Source organism: Hyla sarda, chromosome 4, assembly GCF_029499605.1.
Source record: "Hyla sarda isolate aHylSar1 chromosome 4, aHylSar1.hap1, whole genome shotgun sequence".
NCBI lineage: Eukaryota > Metazoa > Chordata > Amphibia > Anura > Hylidae > Hyla > Hyla sarda.
Window position 1 is genome coordinate 404,587,170 of NC_079192.1, and position 18,999 is coordinate 404,606,168.

General features: G+C 46.0%; 4 protein-coding genes and 1 pseudogene across 4 annotated transcripts; 3 read left to right on the forward strand and 2 right to left on the reverse strand.

Moving 5' to 3' along the window:
• The first annotated feature begins 3,641 nt into the window (after window positions 1-3,641).
• Window positions 3,642-4,054, forward strand: LOC130267528 (histone H3). Its single transcript, XM_056517474.1, has one exon. It carries the CDS (start codon window positions 3,642-3,644, stop codon window positions 4,050-4,052), a length of 411 nt encoding a protein of 136 aa, XP_056373449.1. The 3' UTR covers window positions 4,053-4,054.
• Window positions 4,055-5,669: 1,615 nt separating this feature from the next.
• Window positions 5,670-6,053, forward strand: LOC130267545 (histone H4). Its single transcript, XM_056517493.1, has one exon. The coding sequence runs from the start codon at window positions 5,672-5,674 to the stop codon at window positions 5,981-5,983; it is 312 nt and encodes a 103-aa protein (XP_056373468.1). The 5' UTR covers window positions 5,670-5,671; the 3' UTR covers window positions 5,984-6,053.
• Window positions 6,054-10,257: 4,204 nt separating this feature from the next.
• On the reverse strand, window positions 10,258-10,650 carry LOC130367498 (histone H2A type 1). The gene has a single exon (XM_056569921.1). It carries the CDS (start codon window positions 10,648-10,650, stop codon window positions 10,258-10,260), a length of 393 nt encoding a protein of 130 aa, XP_056425896.1.
• A 334-nt stretch (window positions 10,651-10,984) lies between these two features.
• Window positions 10,985-11,428, forward strand: LOC130267537 (histone H2B 1.1). Its single transcript, XM_056517484.1, has one exon. It carries the CDS (start codon window positions 10,985-10,987, stop codon window positions 11,363-11,365), a length of 381 nt encoding a protein of 126 aa, XP_056373459.1. The 3' UTR covers window positions 11,366-11,428.
• A 6,452-nt stretch (window positions 11,429-17,880) lies between these two features.
• Window positions 17,881-18,040, reverse strand: LOC130267850 (U2 spliceosomal RNA; annotated as a pseudogene).
• Window positions 18,041-18,999: the final 959 nt, after the last annotated feature.

Below are 18,999 nucleotides of genomic sequence, written 5' to 3' on the forward strand. Positions count from 1 at the left end.
TAACCCCTTAAGGAACAGGGGTTTTTCCGTTTTTGCATTTTCGTTTTTTGCTCCTTGCCTTTAAAAAATCATAACTCTTTCAAATTTGCACCTAAAAATCCATATGATGGCTTATTTTTTGCGCCACCAATTCTACTTTGTAATGACGTCAGTCATTTTGCCCAAAAATCTACGGTGAAGCGGGAAAAAAATCATTGTGCGACAAAATTGAAAAAAAATCGCTGTTTTGTAACTTTTGGGGGCTTCCGTTTCTCCGTAGTACATTTTTCGGTAAAAATGACACCTGATATGCATTCTGTAGGTCCATACGATTAAAATGATACCCTACTTATATAGGTTTGATTTTGTCGGACTTCTGGAAAAAATCATAACTACATGCAGGAAAATTAATACGTTTAAAATTGTCATCTTCTGACCCCTATAACTTTTTTATTTTTCCGTGTATGGGGCGGTATGAGGGCTCATTTTTTTCGCCGTGATCTGAAGTTTTTAACGGTACCATTTTTGCATTGATAGGACTTATTGATCACTTTTTATTCATTTTTAAATTATATAAAAAGTGACCAAAAATGCACTATTTTGGACTTTGGAATTTTTTTGCGCGCACGCCATTGACCGAGCGGTTTAATTAATGATATATTTTTATAATTCGGACATTTCCGCACGCGGTGATACCATATATGTTTATTTTTATTTACACTTTTTTTTTATTGGAAACTTATTCAAACTTTTAATAGGGGAGGAGTTAAATGATCTTTATTCACTTTTTTTTGCAGTGTTATAGGTCCCATAGGGACCTATAACACTGCACACACTGATCTTCTATGCTGATCACTGGTTTCTCATAAGAAACCAGTGATCAACGATTCTGCCGCATGACTGCTCATGCCTGGATCTAAGGCACTGAGCAGTCATTCGGCGATCGGACAGCGAGGAGGCAGGTAGGGGCCCTCCCGCTGTCCTGTCAGCTGTTCGGGATGCCGCGATTAGCCGCGGCTATCCCGAACAGCCCGACTGAGCTAGCCGGGAACTTTCACTTTCACTTTTAGCCGCGCGGCTCAGCTCTGAGCGCGCGGCTAAAGGGTTAATAGCGCGCGGCGCCACGATCGGCGCTGCGCGCTATTAGAGGCGGGTCCCGGCTTCACTTTGACGCCGGGCCCACCGTGATATGACGCGGGGTTACTGTGTAACCCCGCGTTATATCAGAAGAGCAGGACCAAGGACGTACCAGTACGTCCTTAGTCCTTAAGGGGTTAATCAGATATACCAGTTGCCACAGAATAGGAAAGTGTTAAAGAAGTTTTCACCATTTAAATATACAGCTCCCAGAATTACTTAAAGGGGTACTCCACTGGAAAACATTTACTTTTAGATCAACTGGTGCAAGAAAGTTAAACAGATTTTTTAATTACTTCTATTTAAAATCTTAATCCTTACAGTACTTATAAGCTGCTGTATGCTCCACAGGAAGTTGTGTAGTTCTTTCCAGTCTGACCACAGTGTTATTTGCTGACACCTATCAATATCAGGAACTGTCCAGAGCAGGATAGGTTTACTATGGGGATTTGCTCCTACTATGGACAGTTCTTGACATGACCACAGTGCTCTGTGCTGACACCTCTGTCCAAGAAAAGAAATTAAAAAAGAAAATAACTTCCTGTGAATCTCTTATACAGCAGATAATAAGTGCTGGAAGGATTAAGATTTTTAAATAGAAGTAATTTACAAATCTGTTTAACTTTGTAGCACCAGTTAATAAAAAAAAAAAAAAAAATGTTTTCCAATAGAGTACCCCTTTGAGCAGTGGTGAGGTTATGCTGGGAGTTGAAGTTTCATTGACCTAACTGTAGAACTGACAAGCGACTACAGCTCTGATAGGACATAGTGAGGAGAATACACAATGATATCAGTGACTACAGGGGACGTCTTCTCTATAGTGAGGAGAATACACAATGATATCAGTGACTACAGGGGACGTCTTCTCTATAGTGAGGAGAATACACAATGATATCAGTGACTACAGGTGACGTCTTCTCTATAGCTGGGATGTGGAATTTCTATCGCCCGACGCCCGGGACTAGCAGTTTTGGGCGCCGGGCAGGTGAATTTGTCCGGCCCTTAGCCCGGCTTCGGGCAAGCAGGGCCAGACCTGACAAGTGCGGCAGCGGCGGTGACGATCTGCAGTCTGTATGGAGCGGGCACCCGACTCCTGCCCGCTCCATACTCTGCAGCCTGTGTAAGCCGAAGCAGAGCAGGGGAGATGAGAAGCTGTGTATGTCTCCTCTCCCCTGCTCTGCAGACGTGCGGGGGGAGATGAGGGGGCGTGGCTTCTTGCTCCCCGTGCAGACCTGCGTCCTTTGCCTTCACTCCCCCCAGCTGTAGCTTCGGAGAGCTGAGGGGAGGAGGCGCGTCTGCATGGGGAGATGCTTGCGGCGCTCTGCAGTATGTATGGAACGGGCTCGGGATTCCTGCCCGCTCCATACTCTGCAGACCCCTGGCTGTTCTCAGTAGCCAGAGGCCGCCGCTAATAGCCAGCATGCGGCGATCACCGCTGCTGGCTATTAACCCTTTAGATCGCCGCTGTCAAAGCTGACAGAGGCGTCTAAAGGGAGATGTGAATGCCCGAAGAAAGCCAAGAAGCCTGCAGCGGCCAAGAGCCCCAAGAAGCCGAAGGCTGCTCCCAAGAAGGTGACCAAGAGCCCGGCTAAGAAGGCGGCCAAACCCAAAGCTGCCAAGAGCCCGGCTAAAAAGGTGACTAAAGCCAAGAAGAGCGCGGCTAAGAAATAATCGGGAGCCTCGTCCTGTACTTATCCCACAAAGGCTCTTTTCAGAGCCACCACCTTCTCCAGACAGAGCTGTATGATCACCGCCCGGATATCACCCTGGGACATATAGTTATGATAGTGATATAAATCCCTTCTATATTATCATCACTTTATTATATTGTTATATAAATCACAATGCATCTGCCTTTACTTCTAGATCCCCTTATGAACACTGAACTGAGGATGTTCTGCTGTAACACTGATAGGGTCAGCGCTTGGCGAAAATATCTCCTTGTTACAAATCGGCAACATAAAAGGTTATATAAATCTCTCACCACAAGGTGTCGCTATTGTAACACAATGTATCTCCTGTGTATAAACTGTAAGGATTTACACTGCTTTAATAAATAGACGCTCTATGGATAGACGGGATTACGGAAACTGATTTACCAGAGATTTGGGGGTGAATGTAACCCTGTATTTTCCCTATTCTGAGGGTTATTGGGCTGCTTAGTCTTATTACTATATAAAGCCATGCAGTCACGAATAGCCTATATATGGGAGAGCGGCAGACAATCTGAACACTCGGAATACTACACCGCGTCATGTCTGAGGGGACACGGGGGAGGGCGCTATTACCGGGAGTTACGTCTGTCCGCAGGCAGGACCGAATAGGGCCGGGATGGGCCCCGCCTCTTCTGAACAAAGATCGAAGGCTGACGCCCCATGTGTTTTGGCGGGCTCAGCTTTATATGAATCAGCCAATGGGATGTAGGGGGTGTGGCTTACTTTATCCAATCACGATGAGGCCAGGACTATAACTGTTCTGCTCTTTCCTCTCCCGATCACTTCTTAATGATTTGTCTATAGAGAATCATGGCCAGGACCAAGCAGACCGCGCGTAAATCCACCGGAGGGAAAGCTCCCCGCAAGCAGCTGGCTACTAAGGCCGCCAGGAAGAGCGCTCCCGCCACTGGTGGGGTGAAGAAGCCTCACCGCTACCGTCCAGGTACAGTGGCTCTCCGTGAGATCCGCCGCTACCAGAAGTCCACCGAGCTGCTGATCCGGAAGCTCCCCTTCCAGCGCCTGGTGAGAGAGATCGCCCAGGACTTCAAGACCGATCTTCGCTTCCAGAGCTCGGCGGTCATGGCCCTGCAGGAGGCCAGCGAGGCTTACCTGGTGGGACTCTTTGAGGACACCAATCTATGCGCCATCCACGCCAAGAGGGTCACCATCATGCCCAAAGACATCCAGCTGGCCCGCAGGATCCGTGGGGAGAGAGCTTAGATCTAATCGGGACCCGCATACAACACAAAGGCTCTTATCAGAGCCACCAAATTATCTATAGAACGAGCTGATTCCTGAATGTCTCCAGTTCTGTCCCGATTCTCCGCCTGTTCTCATAAGCAGGATCCAGTATAGTTCTCTAGAATAAACCCTTTCAGTGCTGGAAATGTGCAGGTATAGAATTGTCCTCTGCGGTATTAGTTCCTGGGGGTGACCGGTATTATGGGGACTGCAGTGTATATTCTGGGGGTTACAGAGGATCGGTCCCCTCCGGTCAGGACTGCTGGCTTCAGACTCCTGACATATATAACAAGTAATCGGGATATGAAGGAGGAATACAAGGCAGGCAGCAAGGACACTGAAGGGTTAACACTATGGTCAGAGCTATATCCCCGATACTGGAGGTTCATTGGCTGATCACCCGAGATTGTGATATTCCCGATCATCTGCTGATCTATTCCGATCTCTCCCCTTCTATCATATATTAACACGTGGGGTTAGGCTCTCGGACGATTATTCTCGGTCACTCTCATTGCACATATCGGGGCTTTATATAATGTCGTACAATGTGTGCAGAGTCTTGGTGCCCGGGGGTGAGCAGTCCTGTAGACCTGGTAATGCTGCCCGAGTGATCGATTCTTGTGAATGGATCGTTCTTCAGACCAAAACGATCTGAATCCCCCGATACTTCGCTTGGGCTCATACAGAGTCCGGGGCTGGGTCCGCAGGATTATGGTAAACAATTGTTTCCTGTCATCTTAACCCTTTCATTGCCTAAGATATTAATATTGGTGGACGATCCAAATGTGCTTTTCTTTTAATCCCTGGTAGAGGCAGCAGCTGTGCATGTCCCGCTAATAGACACCACTATGATGTTTCCTTCTCAGCCACAAAATCACTTCTAAATCCCTCCATTGTCCTGTCCTGGCGGTCTATTAACTCTTTCAGTGTATAGCAGCCCTAGTGACCTAATCAGAAGCCCTCACATCGCTCCTCGTGCTAGAACCGCTGCTGTAATACCCGGAGCTGTCGCCATTTTGCCCGGTACCGACAGATCCTCTGAGTATAAAGAGCGGGGGGATTGATCCCACCTTCTACGGACTCAATATAATCGCCTCATCGATTGTATATAAATCATTTCCCCTGTGATCTGTACAATACCGAATCTCACCGACCAGAAGCGCTATCTGCTTCTCTGCTGTGCGCAAACACCTGAACCTGACGGGTAACATGAATGCAGCTGCTCACGGTGTTCGGTAGATTTTCCTCTTTATTCTACACTTGCCGGATTCTCGCCGATATCGCTGGTAATATAAATCTTGCAGACGACTGACTGCTCCTCAGATCTCCTAAAGATTATTCGTTACATTTTGAGAAGGATCGGATTAGTAACCAGCCGCAAACTAATAGCTGCGAGTAATGTAGAAGGAGCGGGAGATTCAAAATAGGGACCATTACAGTGTTCAGCCAATCAGCGGAGGGAGAGGGAGGAGCCAGGAATGTAAATTCAGTAAAATAAACGCCCCGGAAGTCGCCATTGTTCTCGGTCCGCTCCTGTGCTATATAAGCCGGACTCTGCCGCACTCAGTATCTTGCAATCTACTCGCTACATAGAGAAGATGTCTGGACGCGGTAAAGGAGGAAAAGGTCTCGGTAAGGGCGGAGCCAAGCGGCACAGGAAGGTGCTCCGGGATAACATCCAGGGCATCACCAAGCCTGCCATCCGCCGTCTAGCTCGCAGGGGAGGTGTGAAGCGCATCTCCGGCCTCATCTATGAAGAGACTCGCGGTGTCCTGAAAGTCTTCCTGGAGAACGTCATCCGTGACGCCGTCACCTACACCGAGCACGCCAAGAGGAAGACCGTCACCGCTATGGACGTGGTGTACGCCCTCAAGCGCCAGGGCCGCACTCTCTACGGCTTCGGAGGTTAATTCTGCTTCTACTCGGCTCCATCACATCAACCCAAAGGCTCTTCTCAGAGCCGCCCACATGTTCTATGGAAAAAGCTAGAGTTCCCTGTGTCTGCACTGCTGTGTATCTGTCGTAGTGGTCTATTATATCTATTATAATCTATTATCTCTAGTTAACGTGGTTGGGATGAAAGGGCTATAGAAGCTGTATAAGGAGAGAACCCGTTTTGGGGATTTACTAGGACTTAATATCAATGGCCCGAGTTGTGTCCTGTCATATAGATGACTATTGGCCGATGTGTATAGTGACAGGGAAACTAGTAGCAGTTCGGGTGGGAGGTGATGTGATTCTATATAGAGCCATGAATATAATAGGATGTGGAGACTCCTTCCCCTGAACATGTGGAGGGACCGTAGAATGTAACATTACATGGCCCTGATTATGATCGCTGCCCGGGAGTTCTGTACTAACACTGTACACTGCGGAGAATACATTACTAGCCGACACCATTCTGTAATTAACCACCAACAGGACAGCGCCCCCTATTGATCCCGTAGAATGAACGGGAAAATAACCAACGGTTCTATAGCCGGATACTGACCGCTCTTTGGCTCCTCTCCGGGGGTTTGAGTTTCCCGCTCTTTGATTCTGTCCCGTCCTCTCCCTCCTTGTAATAACACGAGGACGGGTCAGCGATTGTTTCCGGTCATTGTATAAAGCCAGTCCCGGTGTATCCATGTACCGAGTGAGGCGGCTGGAGATCTGATGTGTCCAGGAGCTTCTATTACACACAGGAGGCTACAGTATAGGGGGCGCCATCTCTATAATGAGGTCCTATCTATACTGTCTCCTATTATATCTCCGGATCCCTTGTCTAGTAACTGATGGTCTCTAGGTTCCTATTGTCATTTGTTTCTCCATTACAGGAACTGCTTGTACATTACCCGTATGACACCGGGGGTTCATGTGTATTATTGGGGTCATATATTCCGAATTATAAAAGGGAGGCGGCTGTACACACAGTCAGGTAAGTGACCAGAAAGATCGGCACAAATCCTTCTTCCATTCACTATAGTTCCCTATTCACATGATCTGTTCTGGCCAATAGTCGGATACTATTCCCTAACTGTCAATCTCAATTAGCAATTAGAATGTTTCTCTATAATTGAGCAGAGAACGTTCTAATTGCTTATTAAGATTGACAGTAATGGGAAAGTATCTGTTAATTGGCCGGAACAGATCATGTGACCTCATCAACCAATCCTCATTCAGTGTGGGACTTCTGCTAGTAATAAAAATGGTAGAATAACTTTTGTATGAATGTATTCTGCATGTCCTTGTCTGATTGTGTTTGCAGAATATTATAAATAATATAATAATAACTAATACATCTAACAACGATATGACTTGTGCAGTAGGGACAGGTTATGTGTTACAGCCGCGGCCTCCTGCTGTATAAGATAGAGACAAGAAGACCCTATGGAGCTTTTCACTAAATCATAATAGACATTTATACTTCTTATTTCAGAATAAATATCATTAATTCTAGATTTAGGATTTAGTGTTAGGTTTGTATTAAGGCAGATGACACAACAACCTTTATACTGAATGTGACGAATCCCTAAGCAAAAAGCCGCGATGGACAAATTGACAAACATTCACCCAATATTTTAATCAATGCTGCCTGAATATCTCCAGGTTCGGATCCGGGTTTCCCGGTGAAGAGCAATATTATCCGGACTCCTCGGGAGAATGAGGGGATACGACAACAAACAGGGGCAGGAATAGTGCAGAGGCCGGTATGTGGTCTTTCCTCTCTCATCCTTGTAATACATCACTGTAATGTTCACTTTATGATCCCAATAATACACAGGAATCCATACAGGTCATGTGCAACTATATTCTGGGAGGAAAAACAAGTCACAATAAGAAGCTGGAGACCAAAAGATAATAGACGAGAGATCCGGGGATATAATCCTACAGAGAATAGGGGATCTATTGTATCTGGATCGGGGCTATTACTTTACAGCCATTGGAGTAAATCCTGGAGGATCCCAGGTGCTGCTGTTTCCTCCGGACTTTTCTCCTTCTTGCTCCTTACCTCTACTTCCATCTTCAGCCCCTCGGACCCCCTCACTGCTCTCCGCTCCCTCCGCTGTCCTCTCCGGTCCCCGCTATCCCTGTCTCCTTTCTCCCCGGATCATGTTCTATATTGCGGCATCTCTCTCCTCTCCTGGCGGCCCGAACACTCCCCGGAGCCCGGTCAGAGGTGACAGCTCCTGCCCCGCAGCTCCAACAAGGAGATCATATAATTCAGGATCCTGGAGATAAATATCTGTTACTCCTCACCCTCATATGCAAACCTTCTATATTACATCACTTTATTATATGTTATATTGAGGACAATGCAGACGTATTTATTTGTTCTAGATCCCCTTAGGACACTTATACACCCTGTTTATCCTATACCAGATATAAGAGCAGCTGAAATTATTGTGCTGTGTTATTATAAGTCTTAGTCACCATCCATAGTTGTATCTATTTGTGTCTCTGTAACTTGTATCAGCACCTGGGAAATACAAATACTTGTTACTATTTTGTAACATGTAAAGATTAGAATACAAAGCTCTCAACACCAGGTGTCGCTATTGTAACACAATGTATCTGATCTGTATTAACTGTAACTGTAAAGATTTATACTGCTGTGATAAATAGACGATCTATGGATAGATATAAGGAAACAATTGATTTACCAGAGATTTGGGGTTAATGTAACCCTTTAGATAATAGGTTGTGCACATGGTGTTTTATCCATCCGGATAATTATTGGGCTTATTTCTTGAAAACGTAATATAAAGTCAATGCAGCCCCGAATGGAGACTAAATATGGGGGCGCTCTACTATAGTGCACCATGTAAGTGTATATAGGGATTGGGACTAGTGAAGCAGAGAGCGCTCCGGGGACTGCAGTGTAATGTGACCGGGGGCTCCGGGGACTGCAGTGTAATGTGACCGGGGGCTCCGGGGACTGCAGTGTAATGTGACCGGGGGCTCCGGGGACTGCAGTGCATATTCTGGGGTTAGAGAAGAGCGCCCCCCCGGTCTGTAAGGATTCAGTCTCCTGACACATGACCATGGGCTATGAAGGGGAAACGAAGAGCATAAATAACGAGGACACTGAAGGGTTAACTTTGTGGGCGGAGCGATAACCCAGATAGTTTATGTTCATTGGAGATTTTGAATTTCCCGCTCTTTGTCTGGTCCCTGTACACGTGATTACATTCCTATGTTGTTGTCTTTGTCCAGGGAGAAGACAAGGGCGGCGGAGGGGAAACGGAGGATCAGATGAGGGGATCCTAGTGAGGCTGATGCGGAGAAGTCTCTACAGAGCGATGATCTCTAACATGATGTGCGGGCGGAGCCTTCTACAGACAGAGGGTTAAGGGGATGAATTATTTCCCTAAACGTGTAATGATGGGGGTTATACTCCATGGGGAGATTACAGCCAACAGATATGTAACAATATTTCAGGGGATCTTCCTGCTGTAATAATCCGCTACTCCCCACCGTAGAGATCACATTACCGGCAGATCAGCTCCGATCAGTCTCGTTTACCACAAACAGAACAACATTCAGCATTCTCCCACCTGCGCCGCAAATCCACCCTCTGCCCGCTAGATGTTCTAAGACTACAACCCCCAGCATGTCCCCCACTGTAAGTGCTACAACCCCCAGCATGTCCCCCACTGTAAGTGCTACAACCCCCAATATGTCCCCCACTGTAGGTGCCACAACCCCCAGCATGTCCCCCACTGTAGGTGCCACAACCCCCACTGTAAGTGCTGCAACCCCCAGCATGTCCCCCACTGTAAGTGCATGCTGTGGGAGTTGTAGTCTTAGAACAGGTAGGTGACAGATGGCATAAGTGCGGCGCGGGGGGAAGGCTGGCTGCACCCCAAAAATCCATATGTAGAAACTGTACCCATCCCTCTTAGTGAGGGTAGCGGGGATGGAGTGAGCAGGAAACTGTCCTTGTCCGGAGGGTCACATTCTGCTATAGGAACAGTTTTCTTTAGATTTTTTTTAAAGAGCCGAAAAACAGAAGTGAAGGTGTCCAATCCGTCTCACACTTAATGAAAGAAACTTCAGTTCTACTATAACCCCTGTATAAAGAACATGTCATAAGAAATCTAATCCTTATTAGACAAGATCAGCGGCGCCAGCTCTGTAGGAGACAATGTGGTGGCTCTTAGAAGAGCCTTTGGTGTTCGGGATGATCTGGGATAAGCGGTGATCACTTGCTCTTGGCCGCTTTGCTGCTCTCGGTCTTCTTGGGCAGCAGCACGGCCTGGATGTTGGGCAGGACGCCTCCCTGGGCGATGGTCACCCCACCCAGCAGCTTGTTCAGCTCCTCGTCATTGCGCACGGCCAGCTGCAGGTGACGGGGGATGATGCGGGTCTTCTTGTTGTCCCGGGCGGCATTACCGGCCAATTCCAGGATCTCAGCGGTTAAATACTCCAGCACAGCGGCCAGGTAGACCGGAGCACCGGCGCCCACCCTCTCGGCGTAGTTCCCTTTGCGGAGGAGCCTGTGCACACGACCGACGGGGAACTGGAGTCCTGCCCGGGATGAGCGGGTCTTTGCCTTGGCCCGAACCTTCCCTCCTTGTTTGCCGCGTCCAGACATAATGATAAGTGAATCCTAACAGTACAAGAGAATTTCCTCCGAGATGTCACCGTTATTCTCTTTCTGCTGCCTTTTATATGTTTCTGCTCCGGCTCCTGTGATTGGGTAGATGTGAATCCTGCCAATGGTGACGAGACTTGAAGAAACACCAATAAATCATTCACTGGGCGGGGCTAATGACACTCCCACAGGTCACATGACTTGCTCCTCCTGTAGAATAACGAGCAGACAGCAGTTCTTATTTGCATGGGCTGCATATAAATACGGCTGCGGTGGGAGGAGAAAGCATCATTTTTCTCTCTCTTCTAGTGAAGAAGGATTGTGAGTGATCATCATGCCTGATCCCGCCAAGTCTGCACCAGCCCCCAAGAAGGGCTCTAAGAAAGCCGTGACCAAGACTCAGAAGAAGGACGGCAAGAAGAGGAGGAAGACCAGGAAGGAAAGCTATGCCATCTACGTGTACAAGGTGCTCAAGCAGGTCCATCCTGACACCGGCATCTCCTCCAAGGCCATGGGCATCATGAACTCCTTTGTCAACGATATCTTCGAGCGCATCGCAGGGGAAGCCTCCCGCCTGGCTCACTACAACAAGCGCTCCACCATCACCTCCCGGGAGATCCAGACCGCCGTGCGCCTGCTGCTGCCTGGAGAGCTGGCCAAGCACGCCGTGTCCGAGGGCACCAAGGCCGTCACCAAGTACACCAGCGCCAAGTAACCTGCTCCGCCTCCTGCTGTCACCCCAAAGGCTCTTCTAAGAGCCGCCACATTGTCTATAATAGAGCTGGAGCTTCTATCTGCTAGAATTAGCTTTATTCTCTTTGTGGCCGAGTTTATACCAGTGCAGCCGCTTTATACTGTACATATTGTGCTGCTCCGGGATCGCGGTCTGTGATACATAATCTGGCTGCTGGTTATATCAGCACCGTATATATACGTTAACGCCAGAATAAGTAATTGTGTCTCGGGTCTGGGGTTTGTGTCTCCTGCACTGACCGGACATATCGGTATCACAGTGGTGATCGGTATCGCCGGGATTCCCGTAGCTTTTCTGCGGTTCCGTTTAGATGCCGGGACATCTATACAAATTGTGAGATTCAGGTCCTTGTGTCTCCCGGATACGATCAGATCTCTTATCGGTTCGGTCCTGTATACATATTCCCACCATCAGATCTGATCGCAGACAGACTGGGCAGGAAACAATCGATCAGACACATTACAGGGAGGGTCTGCGCCATCTCTAGTCCCAGGAAGATCTCATCCCCCATAGACCCCCGATCACCCCCAGCAGATTATTACCGCAGTAACAATCGGGCCGGAGGTCTAGGAGAGAGGATTGTTGGGGAACAAAGAGCAGAAATTGTTACGACCAAAAAATACCGCGGTCACTGAAGGGTTAACAATGATTTAACCGTTTGTTGCCGCCTGGGGGCGGAGCTATAGCTCCATACTTTGTGTTCATTGTGTATCTATCGGCTCCTCGTGGACAGTGATTTCCCGATCTTGCTGATCGCTTCTCCCGATCTTTTACTCTTCATCCATATAAAATGTGATAGAATAAAGTGAGAAGAGAGGACGATGGACGGAGATTATACCTGATCGTTTATAGATCTGCAGAGATCGTCCGGGAAATTCTCTCCTAGACCTCCGGCCCCTGATTGTTCTTGCGGTAATAATCTGCTGGGTGTGATCAGGGGTCTATGGGGGATGAGATCTTCCTGGGACTAGAACTGACAGTAACTTTCTTCTATATCCACATAAACAATAAATGTACAATGTAATAAAAATAGAGAACAAATAAAAGGGGTAAAATACAACTGGATCACTGGATGGTAAAAGGCAGAAATACAAATCATCAATAAAACATCCAGTAAATAGATGATGCGGCTCCTCTGATCAGATGTACAGGGGATAAAGCTGCTGTGCGGAGATCAGTAGTGTGTACTGGGCTGTAGGATAAAATGTATGAAATAACACAGGGAACCAACCGTGTGCACAGACTGATGGTTACAGCCGCCGACCGGGAGCCCGTCGATACAGGAGAGATCTCGGTGGGAAACTATATATTTTTTCTATTCTGTTCAGATGATTAATATTAGCGCTTCAAAGCCTCAATTATAATGTTTCTAAATAGAATAATTACTGATGTAACAACAAAGTGAACTGATCAAAGACAAAACACCTGAAAGGTCACTGCAGGGGTTAATAGGATATGAAGATTGGCAGTGAGTTTACATACAGCACATGAAGACAGATGGAAACTATACTACAAACCACCACTAGAGGTCCCCAGAGGACAGGAGATGAGGCTGATGGATTCAGTCCTCATTGTGAATGCAGTAAATGCTTCTGAGGCTTCATCCAGACCTGATGATATTTGTGTTATAACTTTTAGATCTAAAACATTTCCAGGCGCTTCCAGTTTTTCAAATCTGTTAGATTAATGGGCTGGTACCTGTTTACTTGGAGGGATATAAGTGGAATCTCATGTGTTAGGCACAATAGTGTGAGGCAATCTGCTTCATCAGTTCTCTTATGTTCATTTCATCCCAAAAGCAAAGAACTACACAGCTCAGAAACATAAAGGGAACACTCAAATAACACAATGTAACTCCAAATCAGCATTTTTTGCAATTCTAACCACTGTCACTTTAAGCATTAATAACTCTGAGATGCTTTTACCTTTCATTCTGATTCCGAGATTGGTTTTACATGACATATTCTACTTTAACAAGGTGTTTCACAAGAATAGCAGCAAAGTGGAGGAGAAAAATCAAAGTCTGCATTTTTTACACTAAAATGTTCTTGTAGACCCATTTTTTATTTTTACAAGGGGTAAAAGAAGAAAAAGTCCCCCAAAATTTGTAACCCAATTTCTCTCGAGCAAGATAATACATCATATGTGGATGTAAAGTGCTCTGTGGGTGCACTAGAGGGCTCAGAAGAGAAGGAACAACAATGGGATTTTAAAGAGCAAATTTTGCTGAAATGGTGTTTTGGGGGCATATCACATTTAGGAAGCCCCCATGGTGCCAGAGCAGCCAAAAACACCCCACATGGGATACTATTTTGAAAACTACACCCCTCATGGAACATAACAAAGGGTACAGTGAGCCTTAACACCCCCACAGGTGTTTGACAGTTTTGCGTGGAAGTTGGACGTGAAAATGAAAAATGTTAATTTTTTTACTAAAATGCTTGTTACCCCAAATTTTGGTGGTAATAGGTTAAAATGTCCCCCAAAATCTGAAACCTCATTTCTCTCGAGTAAGGAAATATATTATATGAGGATGAAAGTGATCTGAGGGTGCACTAGAGGGCTCAGAAGGGAAGGAGCAACATTGGGCTTTTGGAAAGCAAATTTTGCTTAAATGGTTTGTGGGGGCATGTTTCATTTAGGAAGCCCCCATGGTGCCGGAAAAGCGAAAAAAAAAAAAAAAAAACACATGGCATACTATTTGGAAAACTACACCACTCAAGGAACATAAAAAAGGGGTACAGTGAGCATTTACACCCCACTGGCGTTTGACAGATCTTTGTAACAGTGGGCTGTCCAAATGAAAAATTACATTCTTCATTTTCACGGACCACTGTTCCAAAAATCTGTCAGACACCTGTGGGGTGTAAATGCTCACTAAACTCCTTGTTACATTCCATTAGTGGGAGGTTACATGTGGGTGTTTATTTGTTTGCGTTTATTTCAGAACCACTGTAACCAGCAGCCACCCCTGTGCAAATCACCAGTTTAGGCCTCAAATGCACATAGTGCACTCTCACTCCTGAGCCTTGTTGTGCGCCCGCAGAGCATTTTTCACCCACATATGAGGTATAAAAAAATAATAAAAATACACTAACATGCTGGTGTAGACCCCAACTTTACATTTTCATAAGGGGTAAAAGGAGAAAAAGCCACCAAAAATTTGTAGTGCAATTTTGCTGAAATAGATTTTGGTGGCCATGTCGTATTTAGGAAGCCCCCATGGTACCAGAACACCAAAAAACACCCCACATGGCATACTATTTTGGAAACTACACCCCTCAAGAAACGTAACAGGGGGTACAGTAAGCCTTAACACCCCACAGGTGTTTGACAAATTTTCAATAAAGTTGGACGTGAAAATGAAAAAAAATATATTTTTTTACCTAAAATGCTGATGTTACCCCAAATTTTAAATTTTCACCAGGGGTAATAGGTGAAAATATCCCCCACAATTTGAAACTCCATTACTCTCAAGTAAGGAAATATATTATACGTGGATGTAAAGTGATCTGCAGGTGCACTAGAGGTCTCAGAATGGACGGATGGACATTGGGCTTTTGGAAAGCAAATTTTGCTGAAATGGTTTTTGGGGTCATGTCTCATTTAGGAAGCCCCCATGGTGCCTGAACAGTGAAAAACACCCCACATGGCACACCATTTGGGAAACTTAATCTCTCAAGGAACATAACAAGGGGTACAGTGAGCCTTAACAACCCACAAGTGTTTGACGTTGGACGTTAAAATGAAAAATGTAATTCTTTTTACTAAAATGCTTATGTTACCCCAAATTTTTCATTTTCATAAGGGGTAATAGGTTAAAATGTCCCCCAAAACCCCATTTCTCTCGAGTAAGGAAATTCCTCAAGTGATCTGCGGGTGCACTAGAGGGCTCAGAAGGGAAGGAGCAAAAATGGGCTTATGAAAAGCGAATTTTGCTGAAATGGTTTTTGGGGGGCATGTTTCATTTAGGAAGCCCCCATGGTGCCAGAACAGCGAGAAGCACCCCACATGGCATACTATTTGGAAAACTACACCCCTCAAGGAACATAAAAAAGGGGTACAGTGAGCATTTACATAACACTGGCATTTGACAGATCTTTGTAACAGTGGGCTTTGTAACAGTTGGCTGTCATTTTCACGGACCACTGTTCCAAAAATCTGTCAGACACCTGTGGGGTGTAAATGCTCACTAAACTCCTTGTTACGTTCCATAAGTGGGGAAGTTTCTGAAATGGGGTCACATGTGGGTGTTTATTTGTTTGCGTTTATTTCAGAACCGCTGTAATCAGCAGCCACCCCTGTGCAAATCACCAGTTTAGGCCTCAAATGCACATAGTGCACTCTCACTCCTGAGCCTTGTTGTGCGCCCCCAGATGGGGGTATTTCCGTACTTGGGAGAAAGTGTGTTACAAATTTTGGGGTTCTTTGTTTCCATTGACCTTTTATGAAAATTAAAAGTATGGGGCAACACCAGCATGTTGGTGTAAAAAAAATAAATAAAATTACACTTCTTTCAGAAGATATGGAGGCTTTGGGAGGATTATGATGATTCTCTGAATAACCACTGATGCGCCATGGCCATGCAATATTCTCTCTTTATTTTATATTCTTTCTTTTATTTTTAATTTTAATTTTTTATTTCATAATTATTTCTCTTTTAATTTTACTTTCTTTCCCTTTCTCTCCTCCTCCTTCATCTCTACAGTGTTTCTCCTTTATATATAAGGTTGCAAATTTTGCTTTATATATTGTATGCTCACTGTACATATGTCGTATTTTTCTTCTGTATTAAAATACAAAATTCTTTAAATAAACAGTTATACAAAAAAAAAAAATTACATTAACATGCTGGTGTAGACCCCAACTTTACATTTTCATAAGGGGTAAAATGAGAAAAAGCCACCAAAAATTTGTAGCGCAATTTCTCCCGAGTACGGAAATACCGCATTTGTGGCCCTAAACTGTTGCCTTGAAATACGTCAGGGCTCCGAAGTGAGAGAGCGCCATGTGCATTTGAGGCCTAAATTAGGGATTTTCATAGAGGTGGACCTGGATGCAAGCATTACACTTGCTTCCTCCACCAAAAATACTGTATGTCAGTTTTCCCCAAACAGGGTGCCTCCAGCTGTTGCAAAGCTCCCAACATTCCTGAACAGTCAATGGCTGTCGGGCAATACCGGGAGTTGTTATTTTGCAACAGCTCTAGGTTCCGTTTTGGAAAATCTGACTTAAAAGATGTTTTTTTAATTTTTTTATTTGGGGGGGGGGGGGCACAGTGTAAGGGTGTAGAGTATATGTAGTGTTTTACTCTTTATTTTGGGTTAGTGAAGTGTAGTGTTTTTAGGGTACATTCACACGAGCGGAGGTTTACAGTGTGTTTCTCTCAAACTTTTAGCGGGAAACTTGCTGTAAACCCCTGCCCGTGTTAATGTACCCTGTACATTAATGTTAGGGAGGGGGTGGGGGTGGGGGAACTACATGCCACTGACTGATTGACAATCAATTTCACATGCTGTTGTGCAAATGGAACAGACAACAGATGGACATTGTAGGTAATTAGCAAGATGCCCCCAGTAAAGAAGTGGTTCTGCAGGTGGTGACCACAGACCACTTCTAAGTTACTATGGCTCCTGGCTGATGTTTTGGTCAGCCAGGAAGCATAGGAACCACTCTAGTGGTAGTGTGGTGAGCCACAATATATGGCAGGACCACGGGGTGTAGTGGTGTAAGTGGATGGTATTAATTATGGTTTAATTTTTTTTTTTATCTAAAGCCGAGGAACGTGCTTTCGATTCACCCAAAGTGCAAGAAAAAGTGCAAACGTGTTACACTAAAAAAAAACGTGCACAAAGGATGCGGTCTATCGCAAGCCCTTCTCCGATAGGAGAGAGGCCCCCCCAACAAACCTTACACTTCGCCCCTGGACCAAAAGGTACCTGCGAGGTTCCAGGTTCGATGTCCCTTTTCGCCGAAGCTACTAGGGGACCACAAATGCTCCCGGCATCCCCCTTGGCGTCAGCCAAGGTATCTGCCCGCAGAGCCGATTACGGTAGGTACCCTGCCAAAGCAGGAGTACCCGGGGTGTTTGCAGGGAGGTGCGAAACCTAATGGCCACACACACCTCCCCTAGACCGCCAGGAGGGACACCCAGAAGGGCTACCGCATCCTGACAAATCCTGTGAACACACAACACACAAAAAGTGACACAGTGAGAAAAAAAAGAAATAAATAAGTGAATGTGTGCAGATATACTGCCCGGACATCCGGCCGGATCTATAAAAATTTCTCTGATCTTAGCCAGAAGGCCGGGAATCAAGAGGTGAGTGCCACAAGGGGAAGAGATTATGGTGCCCGTGCTTTAACTCAGTGAGTCCATCCTCCCAGTGAGTTTCGGCACCTCGGGGTCACCACTGCCCGAGGCACAAAGTACCTCGGCTCTAGACCCTCTCAGCCTCATGGCGAGACCCGGAGGGAACAGGTCACATCGGGGCAGCCGTCGAGCTGATTCCTCAGAACCAGCCCCGGAAAGCCCTGGTACACCTGCATCCTCCATGCAGCACCCATCCCCACCAGCATGAAAACTGATAAGAACAGATACTACACTTGATCTTAGCCAAAAGGCCGAGAAGCCTTTGGGATACTGATCAATGTGATCTGCTTTATAGTAGATGGGTACTTCACATAATGGAGGAAATTATTTATATGACTAATATGGTCTATATGATCAATATGATGTACTTGACTATACCATGAAGAAGGATCCATATCCTGAATACAGGATTGTATATAATATCTATTATTTACACCTCTATATGACCTATGTCAGTGATGGCGAACCTATGGGACGCGTGGGCACGCAGCCATAGTTTGCCAGGCAGGGTAAACCGGGAAATCCCTGTGTCCCGAAAGATCTTTTCGAACACAAAGATGTCCCTGATTACCTTTCTCCGGCCCCGCGTTAACTTTAAAAATGCAGGGGCCGCAGGGAGGTAGTGCATGCGTGCGCCCATAGGAACGAAGGAGCGAAGCATCTAGGAGGAGGACGCGCGCTGGCCAACATGGTAATTTACCAGCTACACTTCAGCTTCGGCGCTCCGACCACCGCTCCTCCGGTCCCGGTACCTACTGCTATGGTCTATTAAGATTAGGTCATGACCCCTGACCAGAGGAGCGATGGATGGAGCACTGTGAGGCTGTACACAGACATACAGCCTCCAGCCATACACTATATATGGCTGAAGGTTGTATGTCTGTGGGGGAACTATACTGCACCTAATGTGGGAGGACTGCAACCTAATATGGGGGAACTACAACCTAATGTGGGAGAACTACAACAACCTAATGTGGGGGAACTATACTGCCTACCTAATGTGGGGGAACTACAACCTAATGTGAGGGAGCATACTGCCTACCTATTGTGGGGGAACATACTGCCTACCTAAGTTGTTTTTTCTAAACCTAAACCTCAGTATTCTGATTTAATTGCTGTGCTGGCACTTTGAGGGAAAAAAAAAGTTGGTGTTTATTACGGTTTGGGCACTCAATATGGTTTGCCATCACTGACCTATGTGATGAATATGATCTATTTGGTA